Source organism: Bos mutus, chromosome 21, assembly GCF_027580195.1.
Source record: "Bos mutus isolate GX-2022 chromosome 21, NWIPB_WYAK_1.1, whole genome shotgun sequence".
NCBI lineage: Eukaryota > Metazoa > Chordata > Mammalia > Artiodactyla > Bovidae > Bos > Bos mutus.
In genome coordinates, this window is record NC_091637.1 from 55,653,448 (window position 1) to 55,673,813 (window position 20,366).

At 36.5% G+C, this 20,366-nt stretch overlaps 2 protein-coding genes across 4 annotated transcripts in view; both read right to left on the reverse strand.

Moving 5' to 3' along the window:
• CATSPERB (cation channel sperm associated auxiliary subunit beta) overlaps positions 1–12,740 on the reverse strand; it is a 184,180-nt gene extending 171,440 nt beyond the window's left edge. The window contains 1 exon segment of the mRNA XM_070358214.1: positions 12,565–12,740. Within this exon segment, the coding sequence (XP_070214315.1) occupies positions 12,565–12,642 (78 nt within the window). The 5' untranslated portion in view covers positions 12,643–12,740.
• Positions 12,741–13,010: 270 nt separating this feature from the next.
• TC2N (tandem C2 domains, nuclear) overlaps positions 13,011–20,366 on the reverse strand; it is a 42,645-nt gene continuing 35,289 nt past the window's right edge. For all 3 annotated transcript variants that reach the window (XM_005910251.2, XM_070357861.1, XM_070357862.1), the window contains exons 10-12: positions 20,159–20,273; positions 17,722–17,921; positions 13,011–15,511 (exon numbers count right to left, since the gene is read on the reverse strand). In XM_005910251.2, coding sequence (XP_005910313.1) covers positions 15,401–15,511; positions 17,722–17,921; positions 20,159–20,273 — 426 coding nt within the window. In that variant the 3' untranslated portion in view covers positions 13,011–15,400. The remainder of the gene's footprint in view (positions 15,512–17,721; positions 17,922–20,158; positions 20,274–20,366) is intronic.

Below are 20,366 nucleotides of genomic sequence, written 5' to 3' on the forward strand. Positions count from 1 at the left end.
AGGAATTAAAGATCCTCTTGATGAAAGTGAAAGAGGAGAGTGAAAATGCTGGCTTAAAACTCAAAATTCAAAAAATGAAGATCATGGCATCTAGTCCCATCACTTCATGGCAAATATATGGGGAAACAGTGGAAACAGTGATAGACTCTATTTTCTTGGGTTCCAAAATCATGCGGATGGTGACTGCAGCCATGAAATTTTTAAAAGACCCTTGCTTCTTGGAAGAAAATCTATGACAAACCTAGAAGCATATTAAAAAGCAGAGCTATTACTTTGCCTACAAAGGTGCATATTGTCAAACCTATGGTTTTCCCAGTAGTCATGTATGGATGTGAGAGCTGGACAATAAAAAAGGCTGAGTGCTGAAGAATTGATGTCTTTCAACTGTGGTGCTAGAGAAGACTCTGGAGAGTCCCTTGGACAGGAAGGAGATCAAACCAGTCAATCCTAAAGGGAATCCTGAATATTCACTGGAAGGGCTCATACTGAAGCCCTCATGCTGGCCACCTGATGGAAAGAGCCAACTCATTAGAAAAGACCCCGATGCTGGGAAAGATTGAAGGCAGGAGGAGAAGGGATGATAGAGGATGAGATAGTTGGAGGGCATCACTGACTCAATGGACATGAGTTTGAGCAAACTCTGGGAGATAGTAAAGGACAGAGAATCCTGGCGTGCTGCAGTGCATGGGGTTGCAAAGAGTCGGACACATTGAACAACAAACATTTTTCTAAAAATATATTTTAAAACATATTTTAAAAACATTTTAAAATAAAATATGTGTACTTTATTTGCCTCATCCCTAGGCTATGAAAAATACTTACACAATAATTTAGGGTTGGCCAAAAAGTTTGGTTTTCCCATAAGATGGCTCGAGTAGCTCCTAGTTGTCTTTAACTTCATTCAAAACAATTTTGTTAGATTGTATTATGACAGCTGTTATATCAGTGTGCATTTTTTAAAAACTTATCAAAATTGTTGGGTTTTTGTGTAGCCATTTTAATATTGAAGATAGAAGGAAAAAAGCAACATTTTTAGCATATTATGCTTTATCATTTCAAGAAAGGCAAAAACACAACTGAAACGCAAAAAAAAGATTTGTGCAGTGTATGGAGAAGGTGCTGTGACTGATCAAAACACGTCAAAAGCAGAGTTTTATGCTGGAGATTTCTTGCTGAGATGTGCCACAGTCAGGTAGACCAGCTGAAGTTGATAGCAATCAAATCAAGACATGAACTGAGAACAATTAAATTATACCACATGTGAGACAGCCAACATACTCAAAATATCCAAATGAAAATCATTTGCACCAGCTTGGTTAGGTTCATTGCTTTGATATTTGGATTCCACATAAGTTAAGTGAAAAAAACCTTGTTGACTGTTTCCGCATGCAATTCTCTACTTAAATGTAAAGAAAATGTTCCATTAAAAAAAAAAATTGTGACAGGTGATGAAAAGTGGATACCATAAAATAATGTGGAATGGAAGAGACCGTGGGGGAAGCAAAATGAACCACCTCAGCCACATCAAAGGCTGGTCTTCATCCAATGAAGGTGATGTTGTGCATATGGTGAGACTGGAAGGGCGTACTCTATTATGAGCTCTTTCCTGAAAACCAAATGATTAATTCTAACAAGTACTGCTCCCAGTTAGACCAACTGAAATCAGCACTTGATGAAAAGCACCAGAATTGGTCAACAGAAAATGCATAATCTTCCATCAGGATGATGCATGACTACATGTTTCTTTGTGTGTGTACGTGGTCTGTCATGTCTGACTCTTTGCAACTCCATGGACTGTAGCCTGCCAGGCTCCTCTCTCCATGGAATTTTCAAGGCAAGAATACTGGAGTGGGTTGCCATTTCCTATTCCAGGGGATCTTCCCAGCCCAGCGATCGAACCCGTCTATTACGTGTGTATCCTACATTGGCAGGTGGATTCTTTACCATTGCACCACCTGGGAAGCCCCACATATTGCTTTGATGACCAGGCAAAAGCTGTTACAGCTTAGCTGGGAAGTTCTGATTAATCTGTTGTATTCACCAGATAGTGCACCACTGTATTTTCATTTATTTCGGACTTTACAAAATTCTCTTAATGGAAAAAATTGCAGTTCCCTGGAAGAATATAAAAGGCACCTGGAACAGTTCTTTGCTCAAAAAGATAAAAAGTTTGGGGAAGCCAGAATTATGACATTGCCTGAAAATGGCAGAAGGTAGTGGAACAAAACAGTGACTATGTTGTTCAATAAAACTCTTGGTGAAAATGAAAAATGTCTTTTATTTTTACTTAAAATCAAAGGAACTTTCTGGTCAACCCAATGTTAGTGAGGAACAAACACTTGAGAAATTCGAAAGGATAAATTACATTTTAATGTGTGACTTGCTTTAAGATGAAACTACATAGCCTAGGATTTGGCTATGACAACAAAGGCACAGGCAACAAAAGTAAACATAGGCAAAATGGACCTTGTACAAATTACTTAATTTTGTGCATCAAAAGACAATATCAACAGAGTGAAAAGACAGCCCACAGAGTGGAAGGATATATTTACAAATCATATATCCGATCCTGGTATTGATATCTGGAATATATGGAGAACTCCTAAAACTCAACAAAAACAAAAAAACCCAACTCAAACAAGGACAAACGATTTGAATACACACATCTCCAAAAGTATACAAATAGCCAATAAGGACATGAAAAGGTGCTCAACATTACTAATCATTACAAATCAAACCTGAGTTTCCTGCATTGTAGACAGACTCTCTACCATCTGAGCTACCAGGGAAGTTCTACTAATCATTAGGGAAATGCAAATCAACAATAGAATGAGAGACTATCTCACACTGATTAGGATGGCTATCATCAAAACAAACAAACAAAAAACAAACACACACACACGCAAAACAGAAAAAAAAAACAATAAAACAGAAAATAACAAGTGAGGATGTGGAGAAATTGGAACACTTGCTGTTTCAGCCTGTAGATGGGATGTAAAGTGGTATAGCAACTACTGGAAAACAGTATGGTAGTTACTCAAAAAATTTAAAACAGAATTACCATATGATACAGTGATTCCAATTCTGAGTATATACAAAAAATAAAGCTGAGTTTCGAAGAGAATTTGCGCACTTATGCTTGCAGCAACATTATCCAAAATAGCTGAAATATAGCTATAGCTATGGACACCCAAGTGTCCATTTTTGGATGAAAAACAAAATATCACATATACATTCAATGAACTATTATTCAGCCTTAATAAAGAAAGAAATTCTGACATATTCTACCACATGGATGAACCCTGAGGGCTATAAGAAATGGTGTGTGCGTTCTCAGTCATGTCCAACTCCTTACAATCCCACAGACTATAGCCTGCCAGGCTCCTCTGTCCATGGGATTTTCCAGGCAAGAATACTGGAGTGGGTTGCCATTTCGTCCTCCATAAGTGAAATAATTCAGTCACAAAAAGACAAATGTTCTATGATTCTACTTACATGAGAGACCTGAAGCAGTCAAAAATCATAGGAACATAAAGTACAATGGTGGTTTCCAGAGGCTGGGGGAGGAAGGAATGGGGAGTTATGATTTTAATCCATCTTGGATTTTCCAAGATGGAGTTATGGAGATGGATGGTGGTGATGGCTGCAGAACATTATGAATATACTCCTGAAGTATACACTTAAAAATGGTTAAGATGGTAAGTTTTATATCTATTTTACCACAATTATAAAAAATGAAAAAATCCACAAACTACATAGCTTAGGTATGTGTATGAATTTCACTATGATCCACCTACTTCAATAATTCTATAACAGGTATAACAAAATCATCTAGAGTTCCCCAAACACACCTCAAGATTCACAGCCTGGATGCAAATTATTGCTGCTATGACTGTTAGTCATGAAGTGTGTCACACACCTCAGGTATTCCGGGGAAGAAAAAAAGTGAAAAACTATTATTTTGTTTCATATACCCAGGTAATACCATTAGGAAAAAAATTTTAACTCTCTCAGCATTCAGAAAGGAACCAGGAATACAACCCCCTAGAGCATTTATTATTTATCATCCACTGCAGAGATAGAATGCTAGACCCAGGGAACTGTATACTCTAAGCCAAAAAAACAATGACATTATTCCAAACATTTTCCTGTTTTGTTGTTTCTGCAACTTACTTTCTTCTGGACTAGGAAAGAGGAAGACTTTTCCCCTTTATTATTTCTTAAGCTTAGTGTTTTTCTGGATTGGGAAAAGAAATAAACTTGATTGTGATCAAATCTGTCATAATGTTTCCATCATTCTTCCATCTCCATTGGAATCATTTATTCCCCTTTCAAGAAAACAGATGTCATTTTTCTAATTCTGCAAGATAAAGGACATGTGTGTTGCATGCATGGACACATGCACACACACACACACACACACACACACACTTTAAAACAAATCCTACCACTTATTGTGACTTTCTTGACACCTGATACCACCATTTTCCTGAAAAACCCCACTAACTTAAGCCCACTCTTCCTTTTGCCTTGCCCATATGCTTCAAAAGAGTAAAAAGACATAAGGATAAAGAAAACGTTTTTGGAAAAGACTCAACTACTTTTTCAATGTTCCAAAGAAACTGTGCTTAGTTAATAAATAATCTAGTTTTAACATTTTAAGAAAATATTTCTGATGCTTTTTTCCTTTCCTTCATCTTCCATTCTTAAAACACAAAAAATAATCAACCTATGTGACTACATCAGGGAGAGTGTAAGTACATTCACATACACACACAGAAAGAGAAAGGAAATGCAGAAAACTGAAATACTTTCTCTTTGGCCTTCCTAGACACTATAATTTCTTACAGTACAAAGATGTCCGTTGTACTTTTTGGCTAAAGTCAAAGTAGTTCAAGGAAAATAATACTTTCAAAATATACCTCTTTTGAGAAAAACTCTTAGAATATCAATATATTATGAACATGAGTATTTGAAGTAACCTACAACAGAAGGAAATTAAATAAGGACAATCAGTATTTGAAAGAGTCATAAGAAAGGAAGATCAGGAACAGATTTTCTGATCTTGTATTTGCTCATTCATTCATTGAAATTCATCAAATCTTACTCAGAAATAGTCTGTGTGTTCTGATATATTCACTATAAATTTTATGAGAGCAGTTTTTATTTATTAGGTATATTCCCAGCATATAAAAATGAATGGCACAAGGTAGTTACCCAACAGTGGGAATTTACTCTAGAGGACCCTTCAGGTCTTATCTAGACACAATAGTCAATGATTTTATTATCACTGACCAAACCAGTTTTCATATTTTCTATGAAGTAAGCAAAAACTGAGCATGAGTTTTGGTAAACAGTAGAGATGCAGAAGAGAAGGAAGGAAGAAGGAAAGAGGAAGGAAAGGAGAAGAGGGAAGGATAGTGTAAGAATTTTACACACATTTTTCTGAAGGAAGTCTAAATTACGACAAGGTGTTTTATGTAAAAAGTGTATAGTATTAGGAAGAATACAGTATTAGGCATTTTGCTAAGAGATCACTGTGCAACTACATCATAGTAAGAAAATCTTATTCACCTTTCTTGTCCCCAGGATGAATATCTGTGAGGATGAGTCCTTTGTTTTGAGATGTATATAGGGTTAGGTTTACTTCTCTCACAGCCTCTTCTCTGAATTCCTTTCTTAAATTCTATCAGAAAAGGTCTCCAAACTTCTCGTTCTGTCCTTCCAGTATTAGAACTGTTACCCAAACAATCCTCTACTCATCTTCTTTTCTACTAAAGTTTTATGAATCCTGTTTAGGCTGGCAAATAAATAGGTTATTTACATCTAAAAGGAAAATTTCAAAGCTGGACACAATCTAAGTATCCTTCCTATTTTATTCAGGAACCAAACTTAACCACTTCCCTGCAAAAAAAAAAAAAAAAGGTTTTAAATAAACTAGTACAATATTTGTGCTTCATAATGACACACAGTAAGCTGTTAACATGCAACAATAAAGTAAAATCTGATGACTACTCAGCAACCCATGAAATTTAGCATCAATTATGGCATGCTGCAGTCCATGGGGTTGCAAAGAAACAGACATGACTTAGCAATGGAACAACGATGTTATAAATACTGCTCAGAATTTCAGAAAAAATGCCATGTCTCATGCCACAGGGATGAGACAACATGTGCAAAGATACTGAGGAAGCTAGGCATGTACTGTCCTCCAGGAACAGAAACGGATCCACGCAAATAGTTTAAGATCAGGCTGGAATACAAAGCAGAGCTTGGATTATGCATGACCTTGTAGGATTTGGGGCTTCACATCAACAGCAATAGGAACTAAGGAGTGACAACCATATTTACATGTTAAAAAATAACACTCTGCCTTCTTAGGGCTTCCTGGTGGCTTAGTGGTAAAGAATCTGCCTGCCAGTGCAAGAGACAAGGGTTCCATCCCTGGTCCGGGAGGAGTCCATATGCCCCAAAGCAACTACGCCCATGTGACACAAATATTGAACATGTGCTCTAGAGCCCGGGAGCCGCAACTACTGAGCCCACGTGCCACAACTACCGAAGCCCGCATGCCCTAGAGCCTGTGCTCCGCAACAACGGAAGCCACCACAGTGAGAAGCACGCTCACGGCAACTAGAGAGTAGTTCCTGCTCACCGCAGCTAGAAAAAGCCCAAGCAGCAGTGAAGACCCAGCACAGCCAAAAACAAATAAATAAAATTATATATATAATATTAACTGTATAATATATAAATAATTTCTTAAAGGAAGGAAATAGGCCACTTTAGAGAGGCCTGAAGTGTAGGTGGTCTAACATACTATGTTGAGAAACGAATGCTTGTACCCACTAACTACACTTAAGTTCTTAACAATTGCTCGGGAATTTGTTGGGATTGTTTTCCACCAGATACAACACTTGTTAAGCAAGCAGAAATGAAGGTTATGGTTGGAAATGAATAACCAAGTGAGAGAAGGAAAGTGAAGAAAAATAAAAATTCCTGTGGTAATGAAAACTGAGCTTCTGGGAATCGTTATGGGCCCCAAGTAGATTCATTCACAGTAGTATGCCCTGAGGCAAACAAAGGGACCTGGAGAGACAGATCTACACCAGGAGTATGCACTGTTCTTGCTTTATATAATGTCTCCATAGGCTCCTTCATCAGAACAGAAACTTGACTTCCACTGTCAAGCATGCACCAAGGAGCCTGAATGATGATAGGAGTTATCCACTAGAGAGGCTCAAGGAATAGAAGAGAATAGGCATAGTAAAAGAAATGAGATCCCTGAAAAGCAGAGGGTTGGATTCAGAATTCATAAGAAAGAATTGACTTCCTAATACAATGGAGAATAGATATGACTAAAAATAAGTTTGTGGATGTGACAATGGGATAGTGAAGGAATGCCTGACACTTTTGTGAAGTATGAAACAAGATCTTCTACTACTAAGAGTAAAGAAAGGAGTAGGTGAGTTGAAGATTAGAAGAGGGTGGAAGCAAGTATAAACTGTTTTTCAAAGTGAGTCAGCTGATCAAAAAAATGAACTAAGATTGCTAGTTTGGCAGAGTCAGTGATCATGAATTCACATTGCTGCCAATCTGCCTGGTTTTGTGTGTTTCAGATAAAAGATTTACCAAGCCTTTCCTAATTTCTTCAGCTGTATTTAATTAATTCTTTTTTTAAACTTTAAATATTTTTCTTTTTTTAGGAAAATTGCTTTACAATGTTGTGTTGTTCTGCTGTACAACACTACCAATCAGTCATAACTACATGTATATCCCCTCCCTGTTGAGCCTCCCTCCCACCCCCACTCCATCCCAGTCATTACAGAGTGCCAGGCGGGGCTCCCTGTGTTATATAGCAGCTTCCCACTAGGTATCTATTTTACACATGGTATTGTATATATGCCAATGCTACTTTCTCAATTCTTTATTTAAGCCTCTAAACATTTTGTCCATATTTAAATCCTGCTTCTTATTACAATTCTGCATTATACTGTTTTATTTCCCTAATTAAATATTAAACCCCAGAGTAAAGAGTGATGGACTATTCATTTTTTTATCCCTGAAAGGACTTAGAACAGTTCTTTGCATGAAATGCCATATAGACATTTTTTGTACTGAATTATGAAATATATAAAATGGCTCGTTTTAAAATTTAGTTTTTAATTTTAGTCCATGCATTGTATAATCAAGAAAGATTGACAATCTAGAAATTAAACTAAAAGACAACTTAAAACCACAGTCAACCAAATTTATCTGTTAAAATCAATCTAGTTCTTTGATTAAGGACTGCTGCTGCTAAGTCGCTTCAGTCGTGTCCGACCCTGTGTGACCCCATAGACGGCAGCCCACCAGGCTCCCCCGTCCCTGGGATTCTCCAGGCAAGAACACTGGAGTGGGTTGCCATTTCCCTCTCCAAAAAATAAAGTGAAGTCGCTCAGTCGTGTCCGACTCCCAGCCACCCCATGGACTGCAGCCCACCGGGCCCCTCCGTCCATGGGATTTTCTAGGCATGAGTACTGGAGTGGGGTGCCATTGCCAAGTTTATTTTATCCTCCTACCTCAGAAACTAAAGAATGGTGACCCAGAAAAAAAATTCCACAGCATGAGAAAATGAAAATCATCATATTCTAAAAGACATATCTCAGTCATAGATTTATCCCAGCATGGAATCAGATATCTTTTTTAACTGTTTGAGAGGACATACAGACCTTTCTTTCTAGACATCTACTGCTATTACCGCTTCCCTGATGGCTCAGATGGTAAAGTGTCTGCCTGCAATGTGGGAGACCTGGGTTCAATCCCTGGGTTGGGAAGATCCCCTGGAGAAGGAAATGGAAACCCACTAAAGTACTCTTGCCTGGAAAATTCATGGACCGAGGAGCCTGGTAGGCTATAGTCCATGGGGTTGCAGAGAGTTGGACACGACTGAGCGACTTCACTTTTACTTTCTTTTACTGCTATTATCAGAGTCCTATGTTTTAATATAGTTATATAATTGAAGTTAGTTACCAGTTTTAATAAAATGTCATTATTTTAGATATCAGACTTTTATACATGAAAGTTAAGAAATCTGTAAATCCTAAATTAAAATTTTTTCCACTAGAAAATCACTGATAATGTAGGCAGCATTCATCTTCAGACAATCTATCACCCATAAAATATAATCTAATTTTATACAGGGCTTAGCAGCTAAAGCTGAAACTCCAGTACTTTGGCCACCTCACGCAGAGTTGACTCATTGGAAAAGACTCTGATGCTGGGAGGGATTGGGGGCAGGAGGAGAAGGGGACGACAGAGGATGAGATGGCTGGATGGCATCATTGACTTGATGGACGTGAGTCTGAGTGAACTCTGGGAGTTGGTGATGGACAGGGAGGCCTGGCATGCTGCGATTCATGGGGTTGCAAAGAGTCGGACACGACTGAGCAACTGATCTGATCTGATCTAGCAGCTAAACAATAACAAAATTTCACAGGGCTACATTTTGTGTGTGTGTATATGTGTGTGCTCAGTTGTGTCTGACTCTGTGATCCCCTGGACTGTAGCCTACCAGGCTGCTCTGTCCATGGGATTTCCCAGGCAAGAATACTGGAGTGGGTTGCTATTTCCTTCTTCAAGGGATCTTCCCAACTCAGGGATCAAACCCATGTCTTTTGCATGTATCTCCTGCATTGCCAGGCAGATTCTTTACCACTGCATCACCTGGAAAGCCCAAGGCTATGTTCAGTTCAGTTCAGTTGCCCAGTTGTGTCTGACTCTGCAACCCCATAAATGTAGCATGCCAGGCCTCCCTGTCTATCACCAACTCCTGGAGTTTACTCAAACTCATGTCCATCGAGTCAGTGATGCCATCGAGCCATCTCATCCTCTGACGTCCCCTTCTCCTCCTGCCCCCAATCCCTCCCAGCATCAGGGTCTTTCCCAATGAGTCAACTCTTTGCATGAGGTGGCCAAAGTATTGGATTAACTACTACAGGCTATATTAACTCTTGTAAATAAACAAACAGAAACCTCAGTAAGATTGAATTGGGAGACCAGAAGGGGGAGCTCCCATGCCCTGCAATGTGACCAAAGCCCAACAGTAAGCAGAGACTCCTCTTCTTTCCTGGCAAGAACTCAACCAATGAAAAGCCATGGACTCTGTTTACAGCAGCCCTCTCAACTTCCTTTTCCTCTCTATAACATAAAATGTTTTCCTTCACTGGCAGGTGGGACTTAGACTTGAGTTTCCATGGTAGCTGGCCACAAATTGCAATCTTCTGCTGTTCCCAAATAAATTCATCTTTTCTAGAGAAATATCTGACAGTTTTGAATAAAAAATGCTTCCTGTCATATGGGTAAACAAAGGATGTTGCCATCAAGCTGCTCCTGACAGTGAACCCTGAGGAAACTCAGGATGGAGACAAATGGGGCTGCCCCTGCTGGCAAGCCCTCAGTGGCTGCAACCACCCACAACGGTGCACCCTGAGGGAACTCAGGATGGGAAACCAAGGACACTGGCTCTTGATAGCTAAGGTGCACATCAAAGAAATGATTTTCAATGAGCCCTGGTTCTTGCATCTTCCCATATATAGAAAAGTGCTAAATTCCTTAAGATATCCAGTTTTCTTTAATTCATCTTTTGATGTTCCCACTACCTTTGTTGTAAGAACCCCTATATATCCTGGCTCCTCCCTTACATTTTCAGGGCAGAGTGATCTGAGAGGCTATCTTCTAGGCTTGAAGTCCTTGGAAAACAGCTGAATAAAACAGAATTCTCAACTTTCAGGCTGTGTGGGTTTTTTTGTTTGTTTGTTTTCTTTTCAGTCAGCACAGTGTATTTATTTCAGGTCAACACTCTTAACACCTTTTTAAATCTTAAATCTGTATTTCAAAATGGACAGGTACTTCATATATATCCTTTTCATAATTATTTTCTTGATATTTCAGACAAAATGTCAAGCATTTGATATTTATTTTTGAACAAGAATTACAACTAATGCACTAAAAGAACACTAGTAGGTACCTGCCATAGTTAATTTTATGTGTCAGCTTGACTGGCCAGGGTGCCCAGATTAAATATCATTTCTGGGTGTGTCTGTGAGGGTATTTCTGGATGAGATTAGTACTTGTATCAGTGTGGGTGGGCATCTTTTAATCTGTTGAGCGCAGGAAAAGAACAAAAGGCAGAGGAAAGATGAATTTGCCTTTTTTTTTTTTTCCGCCTCACTGAGCTGTTCTTATCTCATCTTCTCTTGACTTTAGACTGGGATTTATACTATTGGTGCCTCTGGTTCTCAAGCTTTTGGACTCAGACTGAATTAGACCATTGGTTTTCCTGGGTCTCCAGCTTGGGGCAGACTGTGGGATTTCTCAGTTTCCATAAACATATGTGAATTCCTCATAATTAAAAGAAAATTTGTATCTCCCTCCTTTCTTATCTATCTCCTACTGATTCCATTTCTCTGGAACCCTAATACAGCTGACTCTTGAACAACACAGGTTTGAACTGTACAAGTCCACTTATATGCAGATTTTTTTCAGTAAGTACATGAGGCAGACAAGCTCTGCCCCAGGCTAGTGGATGGGCTCAGAGCTAACCAGGTCCACTGAGGCTGGGCTTGAGTAATCCGAGCATGGACCTTGCTGAGATGCACAACCTCTCATCAGAGTATTTTGTACCTTTCCTAGACACAGTGCCAAGGCAGGCAGAGATGTGGCCAGGTTCTAAATGAAGACAGCCTCTCTTAACTCCCTGTATCCACTGTCCATATCCAAAATGATACTCCACCAAATTTTTAAAAAGATAAACATTGTTCAGTTTATTTAGACTAAATCTGAAATGAAGAATTCTCTCCCCCTGGACTTGACACTGCTGGGGTTTTCCTGAACCTAAGTCCCAGTTTTGATATTTACTAACCAGATAACTGGGCTTCCCAGGTGGTGCTAGTGGTAAAGATCTACCTGCTAATGCAGGAGATAAAAGAGACCAGGTTCGATCCCTGGGTCAGGAAGATCCCCTGGAGGAGGGCATGGCAACCCACTTCAGTATTCTTGCCTGGAGAATCCCAAGGACACAGAAGTCTGGCAGACTACAGTCCTTAGGGTCACAAAGAGTCGGACACAACTGAAACGACTCGACACACATGCACAGTATAACATAATGCAAGGTTAGTTGAACCTATGAATTCAGAACCACAGAGGGACAAATGTAAAGTTATACTCAGATTTTCAACTGCATTGGGATACCCTTAATCCCTGTGTTGTTCAAGGGTCAACTGTAAACATTCTCACAACTAATGTAAATACAGACTTTTATCTGGAACTTCCCTCAATGTAACCTACCAAATACCAAAAGTAAATATATATTTTTGAAATATCCATTACTGCCATAATATAAAAAGTTGATATTTATTGTAAATTTCTGAAATCCTTCATAAACCAACCATTATTTGATTAAACAAACAGTGGAAATTTTTGTTGGGAAATATAGTTTTTGTACATTAGTATCAGAGAAATTCACATAACTGTATTCAAACAAAAGACCAGTTTAGGTTATTTTCAGACCATGACTACATAACTTACGTTTAAAATCCCACTGGTTCCCTCTGAACTGATATACTTCAGCGGTGAGTTCTCTAGTTCTGCTAAAAAAATAATCATAGAAAACCAAACAAAAGCCAAAAAATGAAGTTATATTTCAATATGGACTGCAGCTATTTAATTGTATTAACCTGAAAACTTATAAATAAATACACTGTTAGAGATTAGCACTGTGCAAGCTGTTAGCTATCAATGTGAACTCTCCCTGCTTTTCTCGGTTGCCCAGCATCATTTTAGTTCCCTCTCATTTATAAGTGGGTAAAGGTAAAAAATGCCAAGTAAGTACAAAGAGAAGTGATTTTTTGCATAGTATTTAAATTTTTATTACAAGTTTCTAATGTTTTTTCTCATGAGTAGCTATTAATACAACAGTGTATTTCTTTTTCTATTTCTAGGTAAAGCTTCAAGGAAACAGTAAGAACATCTCCTAGTCAGTACTACTTTATTTGAAAAAGGCTTAAGTAAACACTAATTAAAATATTTGGGATCTTAGTTGGGTCAAACACTTCTCTAACTGAAGTCCTTAAAATACAAAGATTTTCTTTTAATTTTTTTATTTACCTAGGATTCTAAGACACACAAGAAACCAAGACGTTGTATCTTTCCTTCAAATTATACACTACACACATATTTAAAATATTGATAATTAAAATACTTAGAAGTTTCATTAAATACACGACTACTTGTAATAAATTTAGGAATTGAAAGCATTACTAGTACACAAAAAAATTGCTAAAATAAAATTCTAGATTTTTTTAAAACAATACAGTCTGTTACTTATCTAAAAGACAATGATACATTTACTTCTTTCTTAACTATTCAAATGGTTGTATTTGCAGAGAATTTTTAGGGCAGTGACACTACTCTGCGTGAAATTAGAGTGGTGGATACATGTCATTTGTGTATTTGTATAGAATGTACAACATCTATACATTTGTATAGAATGTACAACATAAAGAGTGAACCCTAATATAAACCATGGACTTTGGGTGATGATATGTCAATGAAGGTTCAGTGATTTTAAGAAATATACCACTATAGTGCAAGGTGTTGATAGCAAGGAAAGCTGTGTAAATGTGGGGGTAGAGGGTATATGAGAACTCTCTGTACCTTCCTCTCAATTTTGCTGTGAATCTAAAACTGCTCTAAAAAAATAAAGTCTATTTTTTTAAATTGTTTTAAATGACTGCCATGTGTCTTAAAGACTCAAAACACCTCCTCTCAAGGTGATTTCTCTTGAAAGTCCATGAGTACTCACCAATATGCCATTTTTCACAAATCTAAAAAAAAATTATTTCAAAAAGCAGAGTGTCAGAGAGTACCTGTCAACACCTCCAGTATACCATAACTCTAGAAGCAGAAGCAAAGGGCATGTCAACTATGCATGTTTTGTAGCTTGAGGAGGTGGTACTCAGGAAAAGGGGAATTAGTGTTTATTTGGGAAATCTTAACTGATGCTGGGAAAGATTGAAGGTGGAAGGAGAAGGGGACGACAGAGGATGAGATGGTTGGATGGCATCACCTACTCAATGGACATGAGTTTGGGAGTTGGTGATGGACAGGGAGGCCTGGCGTGCTGCAGTCCAGGGGGTTGCAAAGAGTCGAACACAACTGAGCGACTGAACTGAACTGAACTGAATGAGATATACAGAACAAGAATTAGAAAAAAAAAAAAAAGGGGGGCATGCATAAATTACAGCAAAGTATACTTCTGACCTAAAATATCACTATTTATCTGTTGGCATGTGTGGGACAAGGTAAGAGAGAAAAAAATAGAAGATGAATCACTTAGACTACCCATTAGCAAAAATAAAGTCATATTTTCCAAGATCAGGAATGGTGTCACTGATTTCTCCAAATGTGTTTTTTTGATCACAGCTTGTCTGACCAACTAAATTGAAATTATCCCTACATATTGAGTTGTAGTGAGTACCGGAGAAAAACTGTAACAGAAAATATGTATTTGCTACATAATGTTATCATGTATGGTCAGTTTTAAAACATAGGAAAATATTCTAATGTTGTGGATTATAGAACAAGTAATTTATATTTAAAAAACTAAAAACAAATAAGTGATTATCATAAAATATTGAATTTGTTATTTAAGTTCAATTAATTCTGCTAATTAGGATGGGCTATATGGATGATAACCTTACAGAAAAATGTGTGTACACTGAATTTCCAATTAAACTTCAACCTTATGGTGTTTTCATTTATTCTATTCTTGCCAAAATGTAGTTTTCTATGTCTGAGATTTCTTAGAGATAAACAGCTTATAAAGCGGCAATGTGACAACTTATGGGTAAATAATGATAAACATAGGCCACAAAGTTTCCCCAAATAAGAAGAGTTGAAGTGGTTCAATTTATTTTTGCTTTCTGAGGGAAAATATGTAGCAAGGAGTTAAAACAGTAGAGTTAAGCTATAATCAATAATGACTAGCACTGAAACAGTGGCAGTCTTCTATATGTCCACTTGTACTAACAGAGACTTGATATATTGGATTTTTAATATCTATGTAAAGCTTTAAAATACTCATAACCATTATACAGCAGTAACTATCTATGACTGATATTCCTACTGACTTTATAATTTATTTAGTTGCCCTACTGTCTAAAACATTTCCTTTACTTTGGGTATCTGATATAATTCATCCCATTTTTTACCAAGTTTAATTTTCTATTAGATCCATTATATTACTGTAATATGGCCTCCATAAATAAATGTACTGATTTGTTTCTTTAAATTGGTAGCAAATTAAAATCATAAGTCCTCGAAAAGAATGCCAAGTTCATCACCAAATTAATGTGCGGCATCTTCAAGATGGATTTAATTTGTGCCACTTAACAACAACCTTTTCTGGATGTGTGACTGTCTCTTTCCACTGGCTCACTGCTTCAGTGTTATTACTGTCTTCACTTATCCAAATCTGTAAAGGAATAGTACAGTCATTTAACTTAACACAATAATGGTAACTGAGTTCATACAACTGATTACTCTCACTAACGAAAGACAATTGGAAGTTTGGGTTACCTATTTTCAACTAAACATATTTCCATTTTTCCAAAAGTTTGTCTCTTTGAAACTTAAATTTTAAAACACTTAATCTAGTCACTGAAGACTATTTTATATCACTCAATTCAATTTAAAAATTCAATGTGAGATATTACAGAATCATTTCCTCCAAAACAGTTTTTAGTATCCTTTCTTAGGCAATTAACCTAGAAGCTCAACTTAAGACTGATTCCAACCACTTAAAAACATTTTTGTAAATACTAATTGAGACTAATTATAATTTAAATTGATTGGTGTGTGCTAAGTCGCTTCAGTCGTATCCAACTCTTTGCGACCCTATGGACTGTAGCCCACCAGGCTCTTCTGTCCATGGGATTCTCCAGGCAAGAACGCTGGAGTGGGTTGCCAGGCCCTTCTCCAGGGGATCTTCCTGACCCAGAGACTGAACCTGCATCTCTGACATCTCCTGCACTGGCAGGCAGTTTCTTCACCACTAGCGCCACCTGGGAAGCTGCAAATTGATTGGTAAGGAATGTGTATTTTAAGTACCTTTATATTAAATACAACTGTAATTTTAATTGAAATCTAATAAATCTAATCTAAATGAAATCATTCTTGATCCATAACTTTCAATAAACCTATCACTTATGTAACTTTAGATAGCATATGTGAGTGAACTTGGAAAAACTGTAAAGCATTATGCAAATATAAGTTATCACATTATATGTTATGTATCATGGAGGCAAGGTGAACAAGGAAACAAACTTGAATTCTCAACTCAGCCATAGCACTAACAAATGATGTTACTTTGGAGTTAACTTCTTTGAAACTCGGTTTCTAATTCTTCTAAATAAATAAATTGGAGCAGGTCACTTCAAAAGGTTTGTTTTTCAAACTTTTCTCTTTTAATTTCTTGGTCTGAAGAACTTTCCTTCAAATAAAATCATATAAAGAATCCCAATATATAAAACATAACAGGAAAGTGCTTTGGCTAATAGACGAGTGGGAGATCTTGTTTCCACATGTGGCTACCTGACCAGGGTGGCTCCCTGAGGCTCCCAGAGGAGCCAGAGGCAACAGATAACCAACAGGAACCTTTCCAGAGTTATTCTTAACTACAATCTCAACTGAGAAAGCGGCATCACCAAAAAACATTATTCTGAAAATTATTTGTCAGGTAAATCTCCTATTCCTTTCATACATGGTAGTTGAGACTTAATGATACAGGAAAACTTTACAGGCCCCATGACTTTGAAAAGTATGCTAGTTATACTAATTCTTGAGTTCAAACTCTTTTCCAAATAAGAATAAATGGAGAACCACAAAAATGTAATATTTTTCACAAACATTTTAGGTAGAATATATGAAGTCAGTTAATATCAATCTTTGAAAATTCACATATAATTTGAAGATTCATGTAAAGCACTAATAACATCTTGCTGTCAAACAGAAGCTTTTAAAACTAATAATACAGATTTTGGAATTTAAATGTGAGTCAAACAACTGTAATTAGGATAAAAAATAATATACACCTAATACAATGTACCCAATAAGAGAAAAAAAGAACTACAAAAGGAAACAAGTTCCATAGGATTGGCAAGTAAGTAAGTGTTATGCAGTCTTATAAAAATTGCCAAGAATTTTAAAATAGGTTAATCCAGATAACAATATTGACTAAATAATATCACAACCACTGTTAAGATCAATGTTTTCTAGGAATTCAGCTTTACCACAATGGAGCTAATAGCATACAACCATTAAAATGAACATGACACAATAAAGCAAGCGTTAAGAAATCTGATTCAAATACTTAAGAGTTTCCTCTTTCACAAGGAGAGTATTGAAAAACTCAGGGAAAAAAACTCATTTTAAAAATCCTGGTTGCTCAGAAATTAAAACTATTTTTGTATTAAAGCCAAAAGTCTGACAATATTTGATTTTTGCGGTAAATATTTTTCCTGCAAACTTTTTTTATAGTAAATGTTTTTTTGAGTTTTGCATTGAATTTAACTTTTGATTTCACTCTATTCAGCCTCAGTTTTAACCTATTTTTTTGTTAACCAACTGTTTAAATGCTACTGTTTAAGTGCAAGGAAAGAATATGAGATAAAACTGCCTACTAACCTGTCCCACAAAGTGTCTTCTTCCTACAGAGCTTCGACTATAAAGCTTAATGAGAAAAATAATTTCTTTTTCACTCTGTATAAGTGGAAAAATCATAGTCTCTCCCCACTTTACTCTTCCATTGGAGGCCTTCAGTAAGCGTGTCTTCTTCTTATAAATCAACTCTCCTGAGCTAAACATTGCCACTTTCACAAAAAAACCTAAAGAATAAGAAATTTTGATAAATAAAATTTTAAATGTCATATAGAGATATAATCCATATATTTGTCATAAAATAACAAAATAAGTACTTTTAAAGATCTGATGAGTTACTACCATTAAGAGAAAACTTCTCTAGTAAACTTTACAATTACTATTGTAATTTACAAATAACTACTGTCACCTAAATGAATCTAATCTTCCTCTACTGCCATTAAAGACTGGAATTGTAGGCATAAATAACAATCAGCAGTAAAGGAGTACACACTGAAAAGGATTATACAAAAGAGAAGTGCCAACTCCTTGGAGAGCTAAAGGAATTATTTCACAATTTATATAAGTAAAATTATTTGCTGAGACTCCAGAAGTTAAACACCTGCCCACTAGAGAAAATCTATTCTTTAAGTAAATTTGAGATGTAGAGCTTCCAGTAATGGTAAAATAGCTTACACAAACCAACTTTTCATAGATTATGATTATAAACTGGGGAAAATATTAAAAACAATTGTTCAAGACACTAAACACAGACCAGAAACAGAAAGAAACTATACGGGTGTCACCTCTTAAAAGATGGGAAGCACACTAAGTAAAATTCGGGTTTATACAGCATTCACCTAAGGCTGCCCCCCAATCTGACATACAGTGCTTACAGCTCAAGCAGAAAGTGCAGTCTGACTAATTCGAGAAGTGATGGTATAGAGATGGGGCTGCCAGACAACAAGAAAGTGAAGAGTTTAGGAGGCAGCCACAAAGTGAGAATTGAGGCTGACCAATATTTATAAAATGGAGATCACTGATAATCCTGATTACCATTAGCCGTTTTGATTAAAGGAAGACACATGTTAATGTATTAAACTGCACTGTTTTTTCCTTGTTTCCTAGACTTAACCTTTTACGGTCCTGGTAATTTAACTTACTCTTTTAATGCCAAGTTGGACTTTACTTATTTTTTATTTTATGATTTTTCCATTTACCTACATAAATAATGGTAGTCTATAGCTATTTTTTGTGTATGCTATCCTTTCCGTTTTGATGTCAAGAATATGCTAACCTCATAAACCATCTTTTTCCATCTTTTTTTCGTTCTGTGGAACAGCTCATATAGAAAAGGAATTACACGTTCCTTGAAAGTTTAGTAGAATCTGCCAGTAAAATCATCTTGGCCCCTGTTTCTGTTAGAGGCAGTTCTTAAAGTGCTTTTACATAGTTACAGTATTGTTCTATTCAGACTCTTCCCTCTTCTGGAGTGAATTCCAACATTTTTTTTCTTAGAAAATCATTTATTTTATATAGCTATTCAAATGAACTGGTATCATTATAAATGGTGTTATCTTATTTTTGAATCTCTTATGAATTTAAAATTATATCCTCTTCCTTGTTCATGTTTTCTTTTATTTTTTGCTTGATCCAGCCTTCTATAGGTTTATCTATTTTAATATTCTTTCCAAAGGAACAATCTTTTGGTTTTATTAATTTTGTGAGGTTTTTGTTTTCTCCATATTTATCAACTCCAACTTTAGCTTTAATTTCTATTTCTAACTTCCTTTGTGTTTGCTGTTGTTTTCCTAGTTTCTTGAATTGTGCTCAACTATATTAATTTTCAATCTTTGTAGTTACAGTAGACATCATTGCTTCTGCCTACCTCCAGATATTTTCTTTTCTTCTAGTAGGAATAAGGAACACTTTTACCCCCACTCTTAGCCCTTTAGGTAGGACTGACCTCAAACCTCCCACTCTAGGAGTAGCCATGTGAACCAGGGCTAGACAACCAAAATGTCAGAAACTCTGAATATACTCAAAGGCACAAGGTGAGAAAGTGTTTTAAGGTTTGTGTTTTTTCAAGATTTTCAAGGTGTGAGTTAGTTTTTTAAAATTAAGTTTCGAGTTAGCAGAGTATCCAAAAAAGGGCATAGACCTAGAGAGAGGATACACCATCTAGGCTGGTGAAACATACCTGACAGTCCTCTGGACACTCAACCTATATTAACTAATGAGATAAATAAAGAATAGCATCAAATGCAAGAAGGTCACAATTGGATAAGAATCAAGAGAGGAGTGGGTTAACACAATGGCTAAAATTTGAAATCCAATAAAGTAATTTTAAGTTGAAAGGTAAGTATATAAGTTAAATAATAAAAATAACTAAGATTATAATCTTCACTGTAAGAAATGTAGGAAAAATCTATCTGTTATAAATATTTTCTGAAGATTTCACTTTAAACCACTTTGACATACTTACTCAAAGTTAGGGGTGTTGATGAACTTGGAAGGTACTGTGCCTCAAGAATTTGTAACTGAATTCTGCTATTCACTGCTTGAAAACAAGTCCCTAGTTCAAGTTCTGCGTGGCAAACCTGCATATTAAAAAAGTGTTATTTGGTAATTAAGAATAAAGTTTGGGGATATTTCAAAATTCAAAAACAAAGAGCTAAGGCTAGACATTCCCA